The sequence below is a fragment of the Neovison vison genome, chromosome 11 (genome assembly GCF_020171115.1).
Source record: "Neovison vison isolate M4711 chromosome 11, ASM_NN_V1, whole genome shotgun sequence".
In the NCBI taxonomy this organism is placed as follows: domain Eukaryota; kingdom Metazoa; phylum Chordata; class Mammalia; order Carnivora; family Mustelidae; genus Neogale; species Neogale vison.
This window is the reverse complement of record NC_058101.1, coordinates 173,875,982-173,900,667: the sequence shown is the minus strand read 5'-3', so window position 1 is coordinate 173,900,667 and position 24,686 is coordinate 173,875,982. Positions and strand designations below refer to the sequence as shown.

At 48.5% G+C, this 24,686-nt stretch overlaps 1 protein-coding gene across 1 annotated transcript; it reads right to left on the bottom strand.

Annotated features, from left to right (window-relative positions):
- Window positions 1-438: 438 nt before the first annotated feature.
- Window positions 439-24,451, bottom strand: PLAT (plasminogen activator, tissue type). The gene is made up of 14 exons (XM_044225307.1): window positions 24,358-24,451; window positions 13,233-13,330; window positions 12,463-12,505; window positions 10,439-10,576; window positions 9,959-10,069; window positions 9,413-9,587; window positions 8,649-8,740; window positions 7,269-7,443; window positions 6,523-6,608; window positions 5,130-5,325; window positions 4,879-5,015; window positions 4,575-4,715; window positions 2,909-3,075; window positions 439-1,358 (listed from the first exon to the last, which is right to left on the bottom strand). Exons 2-14 carry the CDS (start codon window positions 13,293-13,295, stop codon window positions 1,200-1,202), a joined length of 1,683 nt encoding a protein of 560 aa, XP_044081242.1. The 5' UTR covers window positions 13,296-13,330; window positions 24,358-24,451; the 3' UTR covers window positions 439-1,199.
- Window positions 24,452-24,686: the final 235 nt, after the last annotated feature.

Genomic DNA, 24,686 nt, shown 5'->3' with positions numbered 1-24,686 from the left:
CCATACTCCCACAGCCCACGTTGCTCTCTGTATCTTTCTATTTCTATGCAGTAACATTCCTGATCTCAAGGATGCCTTGCCCATACCTCCCCACGAGTCCAAAGCTCGCACAGTTTTTGAAAGCCCTATCTAACTCTGTTTTTCCTTAAGATTCCCTCATACTTCCTGCAACTGAAACCCAGTTTTCATGACCCATCTGTGTTGTACCTGGGTATTTCTTTAAGTACCTTATTTTCCTGTCAAACTGAGAACTGCTTTCCTCCCCCTTTTTACTGTCCCCAGCACCTAGCACGTTGCCTTGTATACAGCAAGTATTCTGTATATGTCCAATGAATGAAAGGAAATATTTGAGATGATTTTTTAAAATGTGACAGTGAGTACCAAGAATAAAAGACCTGTAAGATTCTGCAGAAGTATAACAAAATTATCCCACTCAGATTGGGGAAAATATGTGAAAAATAATCTGAATTTATTATTTCCGCACAGTATAATACAGGGGCGTGGCAACAAAATAAAAACTAAAATGGGTTGATATAAATATACTAAAGCCTAGTTTATCAGTTACTAAAATGATACAAGTCTGTTTTATTATAAAGTTTATATAGAAAAAAAGATTTACACTATACACAAAAAGATTTCCTTCCAAGATCTGTAAAGTGGAGAAAGGGAAAAGCCAAATACTTGATTTAAAAGGTGGTGTTGAGGAACACGATCTGGCCAGCCAGCCCATCCCTTATTAGGAGGCCCCATTGGGCTTCCTTGTCACTATAAATAGACATTCCATTTCTAATGCAATCCTTCCTTCCTGAAGGATCTCGTTACTTTTTTACTATTGAGACATGCTTTTATCTTTGTGGTCCCATTTCCAAAGCTTCTCGTGGTGACAGATTAGGAGGCTGGGCTTCTCTTCTCCCTCTCTTCTGCCTTAGATGATGGTATTCCTGGAGGGGTTGGCGTTTATCTGTCTTCTCAGCTGCCAAACTATCTTCTGAAATCAGATCTTAACCCCCGAAAACTTCTAAAATGGGAAGTACCTATGAAAACCTATCTTCTCCCTCTCCTCTGGGTTCCCCCTGCCCCGCCACCTGCTTGTACTGTGTGATGGCTCAGCTCTGTATAGAAGCACTTCGCCTGGGTGTGTCTTCTGAAGTAGAGGAAGCAGGGTCTCCCTGTGATTTCAGGGAACTGGATGTCCTTGGTCACGGTCGCATATTGTTTTGAATCCAGTCTAGGTAATTCGTAACCTTGGTATATATGCCAGGAACGTCTTTCTGCCCGCAGCCAATGCCCCAACTGATGATGCCAACCAAAGTCATGCGGTTGTCCTTCATACACACCAAGGGGCCGCCTGAGTCCCCCTGCAGTAGAGAGAACGGGTTAGTTGTTTGCCAAAAATGCAGATTCATTGAGGGGAAGTTAGGGTTAATATTTGTAGTGCTAATGTCATCTTCTTCAAAGTATTTAGTTCAGAGAGGGAAATTTTTATCAATGATCTTTTTTTTCCAAAAAAATTTAAGATTTTTAAAAAAATTTTCAGTGTTCCAAGATTCACTGTTTATGCACCGCACCCAGTGCTCCACGCAATTCGTGCCCTCCTTAATACCCACCACCAGGCTAACCTAACCCCCTCCCCTCCTCCCCTCCAAAACCCTCAGTTTGTTTCTCAGAATCCAGTCTCTCATGCTTCGTCTCCCCCTCAGATTTCCCCCAATTCACTTATCCTTTCCTTCTCCTACTGTCTAGATCCTGTCCACGATTAGGCTGTATCTGCATTGCAAACTAGAATTGAGATAATTGCTCAGCCTTTCAGGCCATAACGCTCCTTCTTTTAACTCTACCACCCAGTAGTTGTGTGGCCTCAGGCTAACTGTGCTTCTGGTATTCTTATCTTGAAGATCGGGATCCTACTCTCTACTGTAAGAAGTCGTTCTGGGAATTAATTGGGAGAAAGCATGACATTTTGCAAAACTCTTAGTCACGGTTGGCTGTTATTGTCTTATTGAATCAAAATCACTTCTTGTTTTTTGTTTTTGACTTGAAGCTTGCAGATCAAGGTTTCACTTTGCATACAACCTTTTTATGACTGTTGAGCTAGGGGTACAGCTGAGGTTTCTAAAGAAACCATCCGAAAAGAGACAAAGGTTGTCAAGGAACTGGGGAAAATGCTGATGCAATTTACCTTATAAGAACAAAGCCCACAAAGTCTGCAGTGCAAGAGCCCTGCTTCCTTCTTTTTTTCCCCCTCTAACCCCAGCCCCTCGATGGAGAGCCTGGCACACTGTAGGCTTGAAATGGCTCATCGATAATGGTGCCTTGGTTATATCTAGGTCCTAATCCCACAGGCTGGTGTGTCCCTTACGGGTGTCTGGTTATCACAAAACCAAAGTACCAACTCTGAGAAGAATGCCAACACAGCCTGAAATAGTTTGCTTTCCCAGGCGACAAGCCTCCTCTTAGGGCTGGTTTGAGTTTTTGAAACTTCTGTCTCACAACTCATCTGGGTCGTACTTGTGGGTGAGCAGCAGCTCCTCCTCCCCCACCCCTACATGGCAGACTCCAACTCTCCAGCCTCCAGAAGTCAAGCATCACCTCATTTATGTGGCTTTACCCATCACTTCAATAGTCGATCAATTGCCTGGGCTTACAGGAAACCCTGAATCAGGTGGAGTTTCCGGGGTAAACACTGGGGAAATTTCCTGCAATTTAGATTTCTTAGGTTTGGGTAACTTTGATCTCACTCTGATGGTGTTATTTCTTTGAAGCCCTCATCTAGAATCTCCAGTGCCTCACCAAGAAGAACTCAACCGTTCTGGCTCTTTTTCCTTGCTTGGAACCTGTAGGCCAAGAGCCACTCTTCCCCTTTCCCACTCTCACTCTGCCCCGATTGAGGCAAGACCCCTGCATCTACCTGGCAGGCATCGTGCAGGTTTGCCTGGTTCCCACCACTCCGTGTGTCTCCAGCGCACAGCATGTTGTTGGTGATGGTTTTGTTAAACAGATGCTGTGAAGTGCAGCGGCGAGATGGGTACAGCCTGACATGAGCCTCCTTCAGCCGCTCAGAATAGAAAGGAGAAGCTGAAACAGAGAAGGGAAAATATCTTACAGTCCTAGGGAAAGTTACTTATAAACCTTTCAGAAGGAGGAAGCCAACTATTCTAATAATGGCTAGTTTGGATCCAGCTTTCAGATGGATGGGGCTGAAGCCTAGGAAATGTTATCAATACTGCTTTGACTGACAAAACCAAATATTTTACTTTTTTTTTTTTAAAGATTCTATTTATTTATTTGACAGAGAGAGATCACAAGTAGACGGAGAGAGAGGCTGTCAGAGAGAGAGAGAGAGAGGGAAGCAGGCTCCCTGCTGAGCAGAGAGCCCGATGCGGGACTCGATCCCAGGACCCTGAGATCATGACCTGAGCCGAAGGCAGCAGCTTAACCCACTAAGCCACCCAGGCGCCCACCAAATATTTTACTTTTTATAAAAAGATTTTTATTTGTTGGGTGCCTGGGTGGCTCAGTGGGTTAAGACTCTGCCTTTAGCTCAGGTCATGATCTTGGGGTCCTGGGTTCGAGCCCCATATCAGGCTCTCTGCTCAGCAGGGAGCCTGCTTCTCTCTCACTGCCTGCCTCTATGCCTCCTTGTGATCTCTCTCAAATAAATGAATAAAATGTTAAAAAAAAAAAAGATTTTATTTATTTATTTGTCAGAGACAGAGTGTATGTGGAAGCAGGGGAAGCAGCAGGCAGAGGGAGAAGCAGGCTCACCACCAAGAAGGAAGCCTGATGCGGGGCTTGATCCCAGGACCCTAGGATCATGACCTGAGCCCCAGGCAGCCGCTTGACTGACCGAGCCACCCAGGCATCCCCCAACCTAGATATTTTATAGAGTTTATTTCGCTCATGGTTTCTCAGGAGCAGTGCTATTGACATTTGGGGCCAGATCATTTTTTTGAGGAGGGCTGTGCATTGCAAGTATTCTGCAGCGCCCTTTGCTTCAACTCTAAATGTTAGTATAAACCTCCTTCCTCAGTCGTAACAATCAAAAATGCCTCCAGGCAGGGCCATTATGTTCTGGGGGGCAAAGACCCTGGCTGAAAACCACTGGCTTAACCTACTGTCATTGAATTCTCATACTCTAAGGCACTAGGTGATTCTACCCCCATATTCCCAGTGAGGGGGCCGAGGCTCGGAGCCCTGTAACAGGAAAACCCACGTCCTGGCTCCCACCGCTACCAGGTGCAAATCTAGGGTGTGGACTCAGACCTACAGGACCGGAGAGTCCCAAGAGCCCCACACCCTAATCACCAGCCTCCCCTTCTCATCGGAACTTTCCTGCCATCTTAAGCCCTTCCAAGCACTTGTAGTATTCACTCCTTTCTTGACCTGCATAGTGACCCCGTGAGGTGGGGAAGGCAGACGGTGGCTTCTTGGTCTGCGGGGAACATGCCTACATTTACACAGCACCAGTGCCTGGGCCAGGGCTAGAACATTCTCGTGACTTCTTCCTCTCAATATTTGCATGGCCCTCTGCCCTGCAGACAGACAGGACGGAGCCGAGACTTCCTTCCACTTACATGCCTCGTGCTTGCCGTAGCCAGACAGCTCGCACTCTGTCCAGTCGGGCAGCTGCAGGGTGGCCTCAGGCAGACACACGGCGCGGACAGCGTCGCTCTCCTGGGCACAGTGTAGCGAGTCCGACTGCAGTTTTAGAAGGACTGGAAGGAGATCGGGAAGAGAATAAGCCTCGTGGAACGCTCCGTCTGATAGGAAGGGAGGAAGACGGAGAGGGCGAGGGTATGGGAGGCAGAGGTGGGGACACCCATGGTGGGGCAGGGTGGCTGTCATGTCGTCTGGAGCAGGGACAATAGGACGTCTCACCAATATCATTGTTGTAAGTGTCATCATCAAATTCCTCATGAATGATGTATTTCTCAACCTCAAATTTCTGCTCCTCTTCTCCGGGGACCTCGCGGTATGTCCTGCCCAAAACCACCCTGAGGTGGTGGGGATTGTACCTAATGGAGAAACAGCCTTAGGATGCGCTGCTTGCTGGGGGGCTGCTTCTAACGGGCCCCAGTTTCAAGGCCTCAAAGTCTAGGGAGACCTACTGGGTTTTCGGAAGTCCCTACCTCTCCTGGAAGCAGTGGGCAGCAGACAGGACCCAGCAGGAACTGATCAGTATTCCGCCACAGAAAAACCTCTCTCCCGGTGACCTCCTGTTCTTGACAAAGATGGCGGCCTGCCACGGATGAGAGGTGATGTCTGTGTAGAGCCCTCCTTTGATGCGGAACTGCGGCTGCTTGTACTGTCTCAGACCACAGGTGGCTGGGAGAGGAAAGGACAGAGAAAGGAGATCAGACCTACAGTCCTCAGGTGAGTTCCTTGAGCACCTATCCCGGTTTCTTCTCTTGGAACCCTGAGAGGCTGGGAAATTTTTGCTCAAGCTCACAACAGCCTCCGGATTAGAACCCAGATTTGTCTGACTCCCCGTGGGATCTTTCTGCTATGCTTCCTTAGCCCGTTTTCCCCCGTACCCACCTCCTGGCTTCATTAATAATGTGGTCCTGTGGCTCCCTCCTGGAGAATGCCTGCCCCATTTCTCTTCCATCTACCCCCACCTTGCCCCTCCGTCAGGGCCTAGATGAGATCCTACCTCCTCATGCAGCTTTCTTAACACTCCCAGCCCACCAGGCTCCGAGCGAGCTTACTGATGCTGCTCACGGGGGACTCTCCAGGCATGACCTTCGCTGTGAGTCCGCTGGTAGTTTGCGACTTACCCGCCCAGTTATGTAATACGTTCCTTGAGCAACATTCGGGCTAAATGTGTGTTCACAGGAATGGAGTCATAATAATCTATTCTCAGACAACTTCTAAACTAAGGTTTTTTAGCAAAATGTGCCAGCTTGAATTTCCTCTGAGTCTTCCTCTCCCTCCACCCACCCAGTTCCCCTGTGTGAAACAGGCTCTGTGAGAAAAGCTGGAAGAGTTCACAGCAGAAGTACAAGCTGTGGGGTCAGAAGACATGGGAACAGACAGACACGGGCCCTGCCACCTGGAGCCCAGTGAGCTTCGGCAGCCACATGATTGGGAGCTGGTTTCCTCATCTGGAAACTAAAGAGAGGAAGACCACCTCTGACCACTTGTCGGGAGAATGCTACCAGAGCACTTTGTTATGGAGGCAGCCATCAATGTGAGCTCTCCTCCTCCATGCTCACCACGACCTCATCACCAACCATTAATAAAGGCATCCTGAGAGAGAAGTTCAGAGCCTAATGAATTCTAAGAGAAACTGGAAAGTTCTTCTCCTTCGCTTTGCCCCTTTGTGTCACCCTCGTGCATGGGGAATGAACACCTGCCCAGAGCGTTGCTTCAGTCATGGAAAGCCCCTCCCCACCAAAGCCTTCCTGAAAATCTGGGAGTGACACAGTCTGAAGCAGACAGCTGTGAGGACATAGGAAGTGACAGAGGTAATGGTCAAGAGGGGGGCTGGGCAGTGGCAGGTGGCCAAGGGCCAGTCCTTACAGCACTGGGGGACGTCGCAGTATTCCCACGTCACCTTGCGGTCCTTCAGCACATGACACCAAGGCTTGGCATCCCCATCTGGGTTCCTAGAGGATAAGAGAGTTCAAGGTTTTCATTCACATCACAAGTTATGTGAGAGAGGAAGGAGGCTCAGTAAACCAATAGCCAAACAATGAGCTGGAAAGGGGGGCCTGACTTCCGAACTTGGCTCTGTCAGAGATCTCACCAGAGGAAAACAACTTTAGTTTTGTTTTTCTATCACATTTTCTATCACAACATTCTCCTCTGACAGGGATGTTGGAAGGAACTGTAAGCTATGTGTGAGGACACTCTTATGATTCACTGGGAGAAAGGCACCATATAAGAACCGAGCAGATAAAAGATGTTATGGGGCGCCTGGGTGGCTCAGTGGGCTAAAGCCTCTGCCTTGGGCTCAGGTCATGGTCTCGGGGTCCTGGGATCAAGCCCCGCATCGGGCTCTTTGCTTAGCAGGGAGCCTGCTTCCTCCTCTCTCTGCCTGCCTCTCTGCCTACTTGTGATCTCTGTCAAACAAATAAATAAAATATTTAAAAAAAAAAAAAAAGATGTCATGCTGGCGAGTGAATGAGTGTGACTAGATCATATCCCTGGTTCCTTCCCACCCACTGGGTCTTTCCTATAACTTGAGGTATGAAATCTTCTCCCATCCCATGCCCCAGTCCTGCCTTCTGCCCAGACATGAACCCCACGGATGCTTTGCTGCATACCGGCAGTAATTGTGGTTGCCCAGGCCCAGCGCCTGAGAATTGCTCTTCCACGCTGTGTAGACCTTGCCTGCTAGGGCTACAGAATTCCAGGAGAGGCAGGAGGTACCAGACGCAGTGAGGCTGTATGTGCCACGGTATGCTAACCCCTTTCCAAAGTAGCAGTCCTCATTTTTTTCTGGAACAAAAGAAATCTCAAACTGAAACAAAAGCAATTAAATGCTACAGCAGGTAAGTCAGGGTTTGCAGCTGGTCCTGAGAGGGGCGGCAGGCCTGACAGGATGAAGGCAGCCAGCCTGCCCATAGGAGGGAGGAGATAACCATCCCACCTCTCCTCGTTCCTCCTCCTCCTGGCCCTTTTACATAGGGGTGATAAATGGCTTTTGGTTGGTGGACCAGCTTTCATCAGTTGGATGTGGCTTCCTAGATTGCTGTGTTGAGAGATCCTTGAGGGTTTGTTCATGTTGGGTAGGAAGGGTCTATGCCCAACTGGTAGTGATTATTGCTGGAGCTGCTTTGAAGGTAATTGCGAGTTTCCTTGTTTATACTTGACAGGTTGTGGTGAACTGGAGCTCTTCAATGGAGTGACATGTCAGCAGACCCCAGTTTCTCAGATTTTGTCTGCCAGTGCTCTGAAGGGTTTGTTGGCCTTGAGCAGGAAGAGCATATGGACCTACAGATGCTGCCTATTTGACCCATTTTACCCTCCTTTCTCCCCACTTGAAACTGGCAGAGTGTACCACTCTAAACGACATAATGAACATGATCTTTAAGGCTACCTAGACCAGTGAGTCGCAATTTACTGATCCTTGGAGGGGAGAAGATGCTTTAGAATTACTGTAAAGGGTCCTCAAATTCACAGACATGTCAGACTTATCTGTAGGCAGAAGGCACATTATTATTGTGTATGAATATTTAGAACTTTAAAACACGTGTTTTATACTATTGCAATATCATTATTTGTAAAAGCACCACAGAATGCATAGTGCTTTTTTATAATTTAGTATTTTTAAATTTGGAAAATCTTCTTATATTAAACATCTTAAAAAGAGAGAGAGCAATGGAAAATACGCCCCTCAGTCATGAAGGGGAGAATCTCCATTCCCCCTCAAAAGGCCTAGAAACCACCAATCCGGGCCCCCTTCTTCTCTGTACCTGAGGAAATGGAGGGTCAGAGGCAAAGAAACCAGCTCAAGTTCAACTAGCTAATTAGAGGCCAGGCCTGGGTGAAGACCTACATCTCCCGACTTCCCTCTGCAATGAAAATGATGAGCCAGCAGCCTACTCCTTTGTCTCCTCAGCTGTAGAAACACGGTTGTTTTATCCTCTGAGACTCTACTTCCAGGACGCTGGGGTTGGGGGGGAAGGGGAGGCCGCACTTACCCTTGGGGCAGGCTGGTGTGCTGCAGAACTCACTGCTGTACTTCCCTGCCTTGAAGACATAGCACCAGGGCCTCGAGTCACGGTCGGGGTTTCTGAAAAAGCAGCCAAGGAAGGCCATGGGAGGGGAAAAGTGAAGCCTCCCTCTCAGACCCAAGGACTCTGCATCCTCTTCCGGGGAAAAGGTCCGTGCACTTTCAGTTGTACCCGGGAGAGTTGGATCAGGTTGGGTGGAAGTAGGACTTGGCTACTGTCTCCATCTGGAGACTAAGGATGGGTTAAGGACTTGTGCACAGAAACCGTGTTGACAAGGGCTGGCCTGGGATGATCTGGTTTCATGGATTAACTTGGCTCTAAATGCCCATTTATCTAATTGAACATTAATCTAGGTGCTGTGTTGAAGAGATTCTGTAGCTGTGGCTAATATCAGCAATCTGTTGAAGTGAAGGAGATTAACCCCCATCATGTGGGTCGCCTCCTCCAATCTGTGGAAGGCCTTAGGAGCGAAAGCTGGGGTGGAAGTTCGGCCTCCAGACTGCAACAGAGAAGCCCGTCTGAGTTTGCAGCCTGCTGGCCTGCCCACAGATTTCAGACATGCCAGCCCCCGCAGCGAGCCAACCCCTTGCTATGAATCACCATATTGGTAGGGAGTGTATTGGTTCTGTTCCTCTGGAGAGCCGTGGCGGATGGGCCCCAGGTCGCTTCGGGATGCAGCAGCTCCTCCCCAGGGAGGGGAGCGAGCTCAGGAGCGTAGGCGGCCCTCTCACCTGCAGTAATTGTGATTGCCAAGTCCCAGCTGGACGGCGTTGGGCCTCCTCCCAGTGTACGGCTTCGAGGCCAGCACGCTGCTATTCCAGTTGACACACTCGGCCCCGCTTTCTGCTGTGCTCCATGTGCCCCTATAGGTGATACCCTGGTCCTTGTAGCAGGTGGCACTGGCATCTGATTGAAAGCAGGACACATGATGCCTCCCATGTGAGTTCCCCCTTCTGTCATTTAGTTTTCCAAAGGGGTTTCACGTCTGCTCTGTTGTCACCCCAAACCAGCGAGGCAGGTTTGCTGCTGAAGCTTTTGGGGCACGGGTGGTACACGGGGCTGGCCGGGTCCACCAGACAGACTCCAGCTTGGCTCCCAAGGCTCCGCCCACTGGGCCCAACACTCTGGTTTCCTAACCAACCCTTGCAGGATCCTTCCCTGCCCTCCCCCCGCCCCCCCACCACCTCCCTCCTCCCCACATCACCACACACTGCCTCTCCTTTCTGGGAAGACTTGGGATTTTGTCCCTCTTCCCGCACCGCCCACCTACCACTCACCTATTTCGCAGCGCTTCCCCATAAACCCTTCAGGACACTGACAGACAAAATCTGAGAAGTAGAGAGCCTGCCGGCATACCCCGCCATTGAAGCACCTGGGTTCGCTGCAACCTGTCAGGGACAAAACAAGGAAGCCCCTGGTCACCTTAAAAAGCAGTTCCAAGGATAATAGGAATGAGCTCCACGTGTCGGGCACTATTCTCGGCAGTTTATAAAAGGAGCTCATTTCATCCTCTCTGCAAACCGTGAAGCAGTTACACCCATTGTCCCCATTGGATAGATGAGGAAGCTGAGGCCAGGCTGGAGAAGGCATGGGCCCCGGGTCACAGTCTCACTTGTTGGCTCAGTGCCTTCGCATGGGCCTAAGGCAGAGCCCGTGGGGAACCAATGGCTGAAGTTCTGCACGCATGCGCAGTGGTGGTGGTGGGGGGGCAGTGGGAGAGCTGGAGCTCCAAGCTTGGGCTGCGAGCGCTTACGTACTTCGGACGGGCACAGAGTGGCAGTGTGGGCGGCCACCCACGCAGCGACAGTACTCCACGCGGTTGCCCCGAAGGCCCGGGCGCAGCCATGACTCGTTCTGCAGGTAGAGTGTCTGCGTCTTCTCATCTCTGCAGCTTACTGGAATGAGAGACAGGTGGCCTCTTGACGGCACAGCTGCCCAAACGCTGCCACCGCCCCACCCCAGGTCCTATTGAGAAAGTTCCTCAACCACTAGTCATACAACCCATGTCATCCCAGCCGGAAGATAACACACAGACTATGTTTGGCGACTGCCAAAGACTATGTTTGTCGTTCTTCCTTGGACGGACCCTCATCTTGGAAGAATTTACCTATCAAAATGCATTTACTAAGTGATAGTTTAATTTTTCATTTTATTTTATATTTTTAAAGAATATTTTATTTATTTATTTATCAGCGAGAGAGAGAGAGAGAGAGAGAGAGAGAGAGAGAGAGAGGAAGAGCATGAGTGGAGAGGAGCAGCAAAAGCTCTCTGCTCAGCAGGGAGCACAATGTGGGGCTCAATCCCAGGACCCAAGAATCATGACCTGAGCCAAAGGCAGATGCCCAACTGACTGAGCCATCCAGGTGCCCCTAATTTTTCATTTTCTTTCATCAGAAATATGTACATGTATATAATTGGCTACCAGAGTTTTTGACCCATTTGAGTATTACCACACAAATGATGCATTGCTAGCCCAAAAGAAAATTGACATCATAGTGTGTGGAGGGAATGTGCTGCTCTCACTAGTATTTGTGACGTAATGAAAACGGTCTGAGTCCTCGCATTGATATTCCTGGCCTCTTCGTCTCTCTCTGTTTGCAAAGCAGACTGCCAACTTAGGAAATCTTCAACTTTTCATTAACTAAAGCAGTGACACATGCTCATTGTAAATAATATTATTGTTTCTTTTGGGGGTCTGCTGGGGCCAGGATACCCTTGTTGGAAATGCTGTGCTATCTAACAACGAAGGCATGGAGTATAGTGTTCGGGCACCAGGGCGGCTCAGTCGGTTAAGCGTCTTACTCCTGGTTTTGGCTCAGGTCATGATGTCAGGGTCTTGGTTCAAACCCTATGTTGCACTGGGCATGGAGCCTGCTGAAGATTCTCTCTCATTCTCTCCCTCTGCCCCACCTCACCACTCCTATGTGTGTGTCTGTGCTCTATCTCACTTTTTCTTTAAAAAAAAAAAAAAAAATTACAGCATACTTCACTCTGGGGAAACTTCCACTTTAAAAGAGGTGTTGCAAAGCCTTCCAGACCCAAAGGAACTAGGTCATGAAGGACGAGAGAAGAGGGCCCCACGTTGGTAGCTTTAGACTTGAAGCTGGGCCCAGATTTCTTCCAACCAGAGTCTAGACAATCTGGCTGCGAGCATGTTCTATTTTTGGAATCTTACCTAGTGCTCATGGGGGATGTTCCTCAGGTTTCTAGAGTCAACTTTAGAGTGAAAAGTCTTTCCACACCTGTGCAACTTGTGTGAGGTAACCCAGGCTCATTACTCTGGTTTTACCAACCGGAAGCAGGCATGCACAGAGATGGCAGTTAACAAAGATGCCAGCAGGATGGAGCTCCCAGCCCAGAAAAGGAAACCAGAGGACCTGCGCAGCTGCATCCTGGCCACGGTGTGGCCTTCGGGCCCATCATTCAATCTCTGGCTCTGTCTTCTCACCTGTGTAACAGGGCTTCGGGCCACTGAGCTGGCAGCCCCTCCCCCCAACCCTGCCAGCTCTGTGACTCCCTAACAGCCTGACTCCTTGAGGGCACGTCTGTTCCTGTCCTCTCAGAACCGGGCCTTCGTTAACTAAGTGAATGAGTAAGGGATGGGGGTGACACAGACATCTTCACAGAATCACCCTGCAAAATTTCACCTTCACGCAGCTCAAGTAAGCTGGGCGTGGTGGAAGATAAACCCCGACAGAGCCTACAACACCCTGAACTCCTAAGCCCTGATTTTGGCTCCCGCTTCCACAGACTCCCCCTTCTACCTCCCCTTTCACCTCACCTCTGTAAGATCTGGCTCCTCTTCTGAATCGGGTGTGGATTTCCTGCAAAGCAACCAGGGATGGAAAAAGGATCAGCACATGCTGGGCGTTTTAGGATTAAACGTGGTTGACCCAGAGACCACTCACACCCCCGCCAATCAGATGCCACCAGGCCAAAGATTCCGCCTCAGGTATAGCTGGCCCCAGGTGCAATGTCCACTTCTTGCCTTCTTTTCTAATTCGTCGCATGCGGCGACTAAGCACTTGAAATGGGGCTAGTGCGACTGAACTGAATCTTTAATTGCATTTAACTGTAGCCGCAAGTGGTTAGTGGAGTGGTAGGCCACCTCCCTCCCCACCATGTCGCCATCCCCAACTATCTCCTCTAAACTCTCACTCTGTGGGTGTTACTCATTGTGCCCTCCGTGATGCCCCTGCTTGCTGGGCATTTTTAGAGAGTGTGTCCAGGGTATACTTTCCATCCCAAGTGGATAGTGAACAGCATAGGGCGGCTTTCCAGCTTCATGGCTGCTGCACCACCTTTTTAAAGATGTCTTATGGATGACTGCAAACACACTCTTTAAAAACAGCTCCAAAGAAGGCAGTTCGTGGCCGTGGACTATTTACCCTAGTCCGAAGAGCTGCCTACGGACCCTGAATCCTGAGCATCCTAGACAGAGAGGATCCATACCTACTGAATTCTGCTGCACCCCTGCACTCAGACATAACCCCCGGGGGGCTCCTGAGTCCAACGAGGGTACATGGCGGGCTCGAGGCACAGACCTCTTACCTGGCTGGACAAGGAGAGGGCTGCTCCAAAAAGCAGCAGAATGCACACCAGCTCTCTCTTCATTGTATTTATGGTTCCTTCAGAGTGAACCTTAAATTCTGGAAGAAGAAGTGGGGGGAAAAAAACTTCATAGTGGGATCGAGAGATCAAGGAGTGTGGCAAAGGTCGAGAACCTACGACTCGATCATGGCCAGTCCCTCCAGCCTCAACTCCCATGGCAGGAAATGCCACAGGTGTCTGGAAGATGTTTTCAATTGTATATATAGTACTTACTGTGGTAAGATACATAAAATGGACCATCTTAACCACTGTTATGTGCACAGGTCAGTGGCATTAAGTGTGTTCACACTGTTAGGCAACCATCACCACCGTCCCTCTGCAGAACGTTATTATCCTCCCAAACTGAAACTCTGTGCCCAATAAACAATAACCCCCATTCCCCTGGCAACCACCAGAAAGTACGATACTTTCTGTCTTTATGACAACTCGCTCGCTTCCTCATCTGGGTGGAATCATAGACTACGGGTCCTTTTGTGACTGGCTCATTTCACTTCGCATACCGTTCTCAGGGTTCATCCATGGGGAACCATGTGTCAGAATCTCTTCCCTTTTGTGTGTGTGTGTGTTTGAGTGTAAAGTAAGCTCTGGACCCAGCATGGAGCCCAACATGGGGCTTGAACTCGTGATCCTGAGATCAAGACCTGAGCTGAGATCAAGAGTCGGATACTGAACCGATTGAGCTACCCAGGTGCCCCCAACTCTCCTCCCTTTTTAAAGCTGAGGAAGACTCTACGGCCAGCACCTCACAGAGCCAACCTACCCCCATTACCTCAGTTCTCACACTTAGAACTCCTTGCCCAGCACAAGAAATGCTCTTCTGCTCTGGCTCTTGCCCTCTCCGCTGCTCCCTTGGAATGTCTGTCTCTTATTTTACAGGCAGGCCCGGCAAAGTACAGATAGGCAGAAAGGAACCGAGCCATCTGGCCTTTGGTCATAAGACTCAGATCCTCCTAGACCCCAAATTCCCAGTTTCCATGTGTCTTTCCCCAGTGATCATGCCCTCCACAGCTTAAACTAGGTTAGTTGGTCGGGGTGTTATTTTGTGGTCTGGCAGGCCCACTCACTCTTTTGTCCACAAGAATTAAATCAGGCATTTCTTCCTTGACTCATTTCCCTTCAGTCACAACAACTTTCGGTCCCACCCCTCCCCCATCGCCAGGATCCTCAGGGCCCTGTTAGATCAGAGGCTTCCAAGACTTTCATCGGGGTCTGTCTCTGGCTCCTTTGTTTCTTTGCAAAGAACTTCCCTGTTGGAAGTGTCCGTTCCCTCACTGGCCACAGGCCCCCTTCAGAGCAAGGGTAAAAAAGGGGGGTGGGGGGAGGATTCTTTATGCCCCAGTGCTTCTTCTGGGGCTGCTGGGGACAGGCAGAGGAGGACAAAGGGAGCCGGGACAGGGATGAGGGGAGGGAGCAGCGGGAGGGGGGGTTGCTGGTCAACAGGATTCCAAGGAGAAAATGCAGGCGAGGCTCAGAGGCCTGGCTCACCAACCAAGTCCGCCCCTGCCCCCTCCTCCATGGTCAGGGAAACAGAAAGAAGGCAGGATCTAATCTGCCTTAGTTCTAATTTGGAGGGCCAAGGACCCTCCTCATAGGATGTGCTCTTTGAGGGCCTTTTCTCCTTGGGAGAAGGAAGCTTACTACTACCGGCTTCTCAGAGTTTCAGTATATGTGCTGCCGAAGCGAGCACCGGCTTCTCAGAGTTTCAGAAGAGAACAGTAGGGAGTTGAGCCCATGGGCAACAAGAGCCCTTGGTGGAATCTTCTGATCCTGGCCATGGGACCTGCTCTGGCTTTCCTCTTTCTTAAAAAGAAAGAGGAAATTTCCCTTCTTAATTTTATCCCATTTCTTTTCTTTTTTATTTTTTTTAAGATTTTATTTATTTATTTGACAGAGAGAGAGAGATCACAAGTAGGCAGAAAGGTAGGTAGAAAGAGATAGGGAAGAAGGCTCCCCACTGAGCAGAGAGCCCGATGTGGGGCTCGATCCCAGGACCCCAAGATCATGACCTGAGGCGAAGGAGGAGGCTTAACCCACTGAGCCCCCCAGGCACCCCTTCATCCCATTTCTTATTAACTTTTAAAAATGGACCTTGTTAAATGCATCCCCTCTCTTTCTTCCGGATGTTAATCCTGTTTCACAGACGCATATAGATTGTCTCATCCTTTATTATCTTGGCTTTATGAAGAAATTCTGAAGCAATGAATGAGTACATGAGCCATGCATCAACAAGGAACTTAACCCTCGTTAGCACTGCCTGTCAAACCAACCAGCCCTTTCCCAGGGGGTTATTTTCATTTTTTCCTCTGGATGCCCACCAAGACACAGTTTTATTATTTCAAGAATTTGGGGTCTTTAAAAAAAAAAAAAGACATCTGGGTCCTTCTAACTGGAACATAACTCTAGATGTTGGAAAATGGCCAAGTGAGAAGTGCAGTATTGACACATTTGCATTCCCTGGACAAATGGGGGAGGGGGACCAGATGGGGAGGCGGAGCATGACTTAGTATGACTTCCATTGTGGCTCCCACACAGCTGCATCATGGGAAAACCCTTGACAACTCAGGGGCATAAGGGGCCAAGGAGTCTATTTTTGCCTTCTGCTCCCGGCAGTGTCTGAGACAGTCTCTGTTCTGTCAGTCCTTATCTTCCCCCACTTTGGGGGGACCTTGCTGGGCCTTGAGCTGATCCAGTGATAATCTCAAACAAGACACTAGCTCCATCTCGTTGCACAGAGGCAATGAGAGCATCTGGACGGGCTGAATGGGGTGAGAGGATGACAAAGAAATGAGTCATCCCACCAGCAGACAAGCAGTGCTGTCCAAAGACAAGGGAGAAGGAAGAGGGGAGGAACAAAATGTGTCCTTGTTTTGCCTTCATTAAAGAGGTGGGTGTAGAGGTCTGGGGGCAGTGCCTGGACAAAAAAACAAAGTGAATACCAGAAACAGGGACTCAGACTCTGGGACCACGGGGCCAGCCAGCGCCAGGACAGGCTTCTACACTGTGAACAGGGGCTGCCACCAGAGGCTGGAGTGCCCTGTGTTCGTGGTGAGGAGGGTGGGGGGCGAGATGTATGGAGTAAGTGTGAGAAATCCTTCTGGGCTCATTTTACAAATACAAAGACGACTTGTTGTTGTTGTTGTTGTTGTTGTTTTTCCGTGTTCTCTTCCTTTTGCCTATTTCATAGTTTCCCAGAGTCAGAGAACTAAAAAAGCAAGGAAGTAAGAGAAAGAAGGAAGGATGAATGGATGGAGTGGGAGGTAGGGAGAAAGAAAACCACCAGGAGGCCTCACTTTTGTTAGACTGGACTCCCTGAATCACTGAAGACATTGTCCTGGGAGAGTAATGGATTCTGCAATGGCGTAAGGCCTGGGGACCCCAAGGTCCCAGGGCCCCAGGCCTGTCAGGTCCATGTTAGCACGTGAAGATGATTTCTGCAGATTTGCAAAAGACGCCCTCTCTGGTGGATGGAATTCAGCAGGCACAGAGCTTGGCAAATGGACAAAGACTGTGCAAAAAAAAAAAAAAAACAAAAAAAAAAAAAAAAAACTAAAACTAAAACAAAACAAAACAAACAAAAAAAGACAAAAGCAAAAACAAAACCCAGGACACGGGCCTGGCAAATTAAGCATGGCCTGGATTTCAAGGATACACGGGCAGAAATCCTGGTGAGGGACACAGTCTGCATGTCTGCATGCGAAAGCCTCATCTGCTTCCAGAGCTTCTCTGACCTTCTGTCTGGAAGCTGTGCTGGGTCTTGCTGGCAACAGCAATACAGTGACTCCTTCCCTGGTCCCTCTGAATAACCATGAGTGATGACTATTCTAGGGGAAAAAACAGGAACAATGGACTGGTAACCAGGGAGGGGGTTACTCTGCCAGAGCCAAGGAAGTGTGCCCTTGTGGCTGAGAAGTCAGTGGTCACACTAGCCAGAACTCGGTATTTATTTTGGCAGCGGTAACATGGGGCAAGGCTGCCTGATGGGCACCCATTCATAGGTGTTGGGTCTGCATTGGGTGAGGCCGCTGGAACAGCGGCAGGATAGCTAGAAATCCTGGGGGAAAGTAGATGAACTGTTGTCCTCAGTGCCTTTACATGTCCCTTTTTTTTAAATAGATCTATTCATTTGAGAGAGAGCATGTGCCCAAGTGGTGGGGGAGTAGTGATGAGGGAGGGGCAGAGGAAGAGGATCTTAAGCAAACGCCCCATGGAGCCCAGAGAGGGGCTCAATCTCATGACCCTGAGATAATGAACTAAGACAATGACCTGAACTGCAGTCAGGAGTCAGACACTTAACTGACTGAGCCACCCAGGGGCCCCTCGTGTCCCTTTGCATTGATTGCCCTTTTCTCTCCACTCTCCTACCTTCTCCATCTTCCCCCTTAAAAATCTGCCTTCCAGAAAGGGACTGGTATGTTCATTCACATAAGGTTACATTGACAGTAAAAGTTGATACATTGCCCTTCCCAAACGTATCTATATTTTGAGGCACAAAAATCAGCTCCCAGGGGCACTTGGGTGGCTCAGTGGGTTAAAGCCTCTGCCTTTGACTCAGGTCATGATCCCAGAGTCCTGGGATCGAGCCCTGAATCGGGCTCTCTGCTCAGTGGGGAGCCTGCTCTCTCCTCTCTCTGCCTGCCTCTCTGCCTGCTTGTGATCTCTGTCTCTCAAATAAATAAATAAAATCTTTAAAAAAAAAAAATCAGCTCCCAGGGATGCAAAATCAAGTGGGATGGACTCTTGAGGTTTCCTCCAGGGTTGACACACTGTGGTTTCTGCTATTGTGAGAACAAAGGATATAATGGGTATAAACTGTGAAACACTTAAAAAATGTGCATTAGTACTTTTATTTAAACATGACCACATGCATGAAATTGATCTGCAATAGAAGAACTGTGCAAATACAGTCACTCGACCAAGTTTTGTGGTTCTAGGGACAAACAATGCAATTGCCCCTGCTGGTATAGAACTCAGGGACTGTTTTTACTCTTGTCAGCAGGAAGAAGACAGAAATATGAGTGAGCTAGAGGAGCAGGGAAATTGCAAGGGAAAGACAAAAGTAAGTTGATACTATGATCAAATTTTACACCGTGTGCAAGGTTTGCTAGCTTAATCTTTAGTAAATGAGATTCTCAGATTATTACTGCTTTGCAAAGTTTCTCTCTGGAAATCTGAGTAAGAAAAAGTCGGTCTCCAAGAATACCAATACTTTAAAGTGACTCATAGCTTTAAAACAAACAACACCCTCCTTCCACCCCCCCCCAACCACCATGGCCCAGAATGGATGCCAACAAATTAGAAAAGAAATGGCCCAAGGAAGAACTCCTTGGAGTAGCAAAGGCATCTCACTGGGACAATAGAGGGGGTGAAAGGGCAAGAGGAGTCCTGCCCCCATATGCGGGGACCCACCCCCCCAAAAGCTCACCTTTGCAGGTTCCAGATGGAACACGGGACGGGAGCCACTAGCCTCGTAGCCCCTGTCTCATTTACACAGGTCCCGCTTTTTATAGAGGCTGTGCTCTCAGAATAAAAACCATTTTCAAAAACTGCCATCATGTGAACAATTCTTAACTTCTCAATCCTTAACTTTCTGTGTGTCAAAGTTTATTTTCTCTCTTCTTGAAGAGCCTGCTTTCATAACGGACAAGAGAGGAAGAGCCTGTTTCTTATCTAATATGATCCATTCCAATGAGGTGAATAGAACAGAATCCTCTGCTAGCTCCCACCCATCTCATGAGTTACTCAGGGCAGAATTCTCTCCAAAACATCTTCAAACCATAGGCGGGGAGATGACTTGTGACTTGAGTTATGTGAAACTGACCAGGCTACTCCAAATCTTGGCACTGAGCTCTGTCGTCTACTCGCTGTCCATAGTTTGCCAGGTAATCCTGGTTGTTTGGAGGAAATAGGGGAGAGCTCTTTGTGGGTCTAGGAAACCAGAAGTCCATCCTGCCTCCTTTAAGGATAAAAACAAAAGAAACCCTTTCCTAATAAACTTTTTACCCGGAGAAGAAAAAAAAACAAGGTTTAGCTGACAAATGCTAATGCAATTAGTGCAATAAAATGTTAATCCCCAAGTCTGAATTTAAACAAACCCCTCAATCTGAGGTTGATCTAAAACAATGTCTCATTTTAAGCATGAAGGTAGTTCCTCATGTTCCTCCCACTCCCTAAAGTCAACATCATTGCAAAGCAATGAAATACACAATCCTTTGGTAATTCTTTAGTTTACCTCCAGATTTCGACACCCATGAGTCAGAAAACTGATCAAAAGCTTTCCTTGTATTGTTACCGAATGCGTACACATTTTTCCTGGGCTCACGGGAAAGCAATGTTATGGTGTGTTTGCGAGAACTGTGTGTGGGTTAATGCCCCTTGCTCCACGGGCATTGGAGCACCTACCACTCGCCAGGCAGTCAACAGAACCTTAATATATATATAATATATGTAATACTATAGAATAGTATTCTATAATATATAATAGAATAATAGTATTCTCTTGTTTTTATGAATGAGAGAATCAAACTTCCAAAAAGCATCAGGACCTTGGCCCTAAGGCGAGATACGTGGTGAGAGGTGGTGTCAAGACTCGAACCGACACTATTTCCAACCCTCCTTCCTGCGTCCCGATGCTAGACCGTTATGTTTTTCATGCACTCAGAGTTGCTATTTGGGAAGGACAGCATGTTACAGTGCAAGGGGCATAGTCTTAAATTCAAGTTCCATGACACAACCATGACACACAGGTTGTGTATGGTTTCCTGGATTTTTTAATGGGCCAATCACTCCCACCTTGCTGAATTAGAGAAGAAGCAGGCAAAGGCCCTATAACACAATGGCCAGAGCACGGTAAGGTCAACTGTACTGGCAGTCACGAGCGTCCTTCAATAACAGGGGCACCGACATGAACAGCTTCTCCCTGGAAAAACAACCGAAAGCTACCAAGACAGAAAGATGCTAACATCTACGGGGTTCCCCACTGTGGTCAAGCATTAATACCCAAATCTCCTTCCTCGATCATGTGGACATCTTGTGATAACCCGCAACCAGATTCTTCACAACTGATCTAAAAGTTCGCGCCTTTCATCTACATGAACAGGAATCATTATTTTCTGGATATATGAGGTGGTGTCTTTCACCTCATTTTTAATGTTTTCTTTCTTTCTTTTTTTTAATTTGCCTCTCCAGGACCTATTTACATCAGGATTATGCCGGACTCTCCGAGGAAACTGGAATTAGCGCCTGAGACCGCTGGGAAATCAGGTCGCTGCTACTGATAAGGCCCATCTGAAGCAGACCACATGGATGTTTAAAAACCAGAGACAGGAGGCTAGAAAAATAAGGAAATCGGAGCTTCCCAGAAAAAGAGAAGAAAAAAAACTTCCCTTTCTCTCTGCAGCCCAGAGGGCAGACACTTGCTGTTGCTCCGATGAGGCAAACAAAAGCAAGTTTCTCTTTTCTATGAACAGGACAAAATGTGAAAAGCCAGCAGGAATCCAGCTGACCAGCGGGCAGCCTTTCCCTTTTAGATTACTCATAGCAGGTTACTGGGCTCAGCTTCCCCGCTGACTGTCCTGTCCCCCTACCTGCAGAGGCTTCAGCTGACATCAAGCTGTTCATGCAATGCTCTCTCTCTCGAAGGGGCTCTAGGGCCGCTTTGCGTGTCCTCCTTGGGCAACATCTGTCAGATCCGCGACCCCAGCCCCTCTCCTTCAAGCCCCAGCTCAGTCTAATTTCCTCCTTTCTTGGATTCATGGGCAAAGCTCTAACAACTTTATGTATTCACAGTCAAATGTTTACAGAGCACCACCACGGCCCATGCACAGGCTCCATGGTATAAGGACATATATGCTCTGTCCTCAAAAACTCATAGCTTAGGCATGGGACAGACAGGTAATTAGGTCATCATAGTACAGTGAGATCAACGCTGCGGTATATGCAGGGAGGTAGGGGTAGAAGGCGGAAATGCAGAGGAAGAAGGGGTCTTAGTAGAACGTGGAGGAAGGAGATCTACTTCCTCTTGGTGAGGTGAGGAGCTGGTCAAGGAGAGGGCCAAGAGGTGACCATTGCTGTAAATGGTCAATAAATGCTGTAAACTGGTCATTTTGTAAACGATCAGTCGTTTACAAAGCCTTGTGGTCTGGGTAATAGCAGCCAGCAGCCAGAGCCCTTTACTCTTCAGCAAACACCTTCCACTGGACAAAGGAATTCGATTCACACATCCCAGGCTCTCCCTTCGAGGGCTTTCCTAGGAGGAAGTGTGGTTTGGAAAGCCCGAAAGTTCTAAGGATACAGGATCCTTTGTGGCCTGAGTTCGGTGTCGATTCCCTAACGTCTGGTTGCAAATTAATGGACTATCTGTGACCATGTAATAAACAGAAAAGGCTTGGCATATGAAGGTATCCCAGTGTCTAGGTTCAGCCTGACCTTGAAGTGGGTTACTTCAGAGAGCTCAAGGTAGAATCAGGTTTTCTAGATCAGTCCCCAGACAACCTCTCCAAGCCGCTGATGCCTGTGTCAGAGCATCCCATAGGCAAGCTGTGCTCACCTGCGCATGGGCCCGCTAGCCAAGAGTCACCCTGAGGATTGTGACTGTTGACACAGACGGTGCTGGGTAGCTGCGAAGAACATGCAATTGCATTAAGTTTATAGGAAGAACAGCTAGTTGGTATTTCCTGGATAATGGTAATAGGCACCCAAACTTGCCCAAGTCGTCCCTTTTAAAAATGTTTATGAAATGCCTCTTGTGTGGCTAACACCTTGTTCATTTTCCCTTCTGGCACTCATGTTACTTTTCAGGCGATCAAGAGCCTTGTCTGTCACTCTACCCTCTTCCCCAGAAGTCAATTTCTCAAGGAGGAGAATGGACAAAAGATCGTCAAAAAAATAGGCTATTCTTATGTGTAAGTAGACAACGAAGCCAGTATTAGGAGACCATGTGGATGGACCTGGGGTTGGACTAGAGCGAAGGATTGCTAAGATTTTTTCTGGCTCTGACTTCCCATGAGTCTAAATTGTCCTCATTCTTTTATCTGGTTTGATTTGAGACTACCAGTTTTTTGAGCTGGTTGGCTTATAGCCTGAAACTCTATACAGAATTTTTCTCGGTGCAAAGCTAATGACCCAAAGAATAAATGAAGAGAATATTCTGGCCGCTCATTGTCCCTCGTAGCCACCTTATCAGAGCAGAGCTGAAATTCCCTCACAGAAAGTAGACATTTTACTCTAAAACCGCAGACACATGGTGCCAAATAATCAAGTGAGATTGAACATTCCAAGTCAACACCTAAATTCTTCCTCAGCACCGGCACTCAGTATTTCAAAGAAGTGCATGGACTTTGAGTTTGGATTGGAGCTAAGTTCACCACCATTCTTGGGAACCATGTTGCCCGCTTACCTGTCCGATCAAAAAGAACCGGTACACATTTTAGAAGCTTTGGAAATGCTGCTCCTTCTAAACGATGATCTTAGTCAAAGGGCCCCTTCCGTTGCTATAAAACCCCCTAACCAGAAAAGGTGCTGTTTGCAGATTAGTACCAGGGCTCCCCTGGACAGAAAGTTTCCCCCGATGCTCTGTGGTCCCAGCCAGTCATTTACAAAAGTGTTAGATGGGTATGGTCACTGAGTACGGCCGGGCCACTGGTTACTATAGTCTGAACTGTACTGAGCATGGTTCTACTGTAACCCAAGTCACTACTGTCCCTCAGCTACCCCCTGGCTGCTGTCCCTCTGCAGGAGGAAGCCACTGAAGAGTAGCCCAGACTCCAGGAGTATCTAATAGGAGGCATCCCAAAATAAACTGAGCTGGTCCTGGGGAGTCTGGACAGAGACTAAGCCACTGGGCAGAGGGGAGCTACCCTTTACTCTTGATGAGATCCAGGTTTGAGGTCAGCATCTCTGAGAACACTTTAGGTAGAATAAAGTAATGGGTGGCATGGGGCTCTTTCTATTTCAACATTCACAAATCCCTGCTGGTTCCCGAGCCTCGCTCTGCTCTCACAGGAAGCCCTCAAGCTGACCGTCATATATTGATTCTGGACAAGTCAGCGTCTACATCCCAGGACGTGTCTTCTTGCCCATGGGCAGGAACTGCTGAGGAAGTCACCTTCAAGGGACTCTGCTTACTAGTTGTATTTGCAGAATTCCTTCATGGAATTGCAAATGCACACACACACACACACTTTTCCTCTGCAAGAGATCACCGTTATTAATCCGACTTGACCACCGGGTAAATCATTTCCACACTTCTCTGCATTTGAGTTTGTCGCTAGTTACCTGGGAGCTCAGCGTGTTTTCCTACTTCTCTGGCTCCCTCCCGCCCTCCCTCCCAGGGAGGTTAAGAAAATAAAGATAATAACAGCGAAAATCTGGAAAGCCCTGATAGGCATCGCGCAGAGCACCTTAGGAAGCAAAACCATTCATTTTATTCTCCCCCGCCATAATTGCAAAGTCCTTAAAGAGGACCGCACACTTGCACATTGGGCCAAAACTGACCAGTGGAGATGGAGGCTGGGGATGTGTGGAGGGAGAGCAGAGGCCTTCTCTTTCCCAACACTTTCCACCTACTTAATTCTGCTCTGAGGCGAGTCCTGTGCCTCACTCCCCCATTCCAGCCTCGGCTTCTTAACAGGCTCACTGAGGGGGGGGGGCCGCAGCCAGACACCGTGGACCCTCCAGGCTCTGCTAGCCACAAGTCCCGAAGGCAGCTGATGGCACTTTTTTTGCCCATTATTCATGAGGGGATCCCATTGTCTCTTCAGAGCATTTGTCTCTAATTCTTTGTACGTTCTCCTTTACTCTGCTGAGATTTTTCTCCAAGAAATAATCCCTCCTATTCTCTCTTCCCCGAACACCCTCACCCCTTCAAAAGCCTTCAGCCCATCCCAATGAAATGCAGCTACAAAAAGCAGGCTCCCTTGGGACTCGGATTCTTGCTAATCCGCTTTTTGCCTGAATTACAAAGTCAGTCCCTCATTAAGGCATTCTTCTATTGGCGCCGTTTGCCAGAAAGATTTTTAAGAGAGGCAGGAGGGCATGGACAGACAGAGAGGCACAGAATTCAACTTACCGCCCCTGCTTGCCTTCCTTCCCTCCCTCCGAGACAGCTTTCTCTTCAGCCCTGGGCTCTTGCAGGACCTCAGCTCCAATCTCCCTGCACGGCTCTGGCCTGCTTTAAATTTCAAGGCAGGGGGTGGGGTCAGTGGCCATGGGTGGGCGGGTTTCTCTGCAGCAGGAGGATGCCCAGTGGACAGGGCCAGGAGGGAGCCCAACGGGGCGGGCCTGTTTTTGTAAAGAGGGGGAGGAAGTTTCTGATGGAAGCAGCGCAGCGCGACCTGGCTTAGGGCCAGCTTGATTATTCACAATCCTGATGTCATCAAATCACAGGAATTTGGGAGT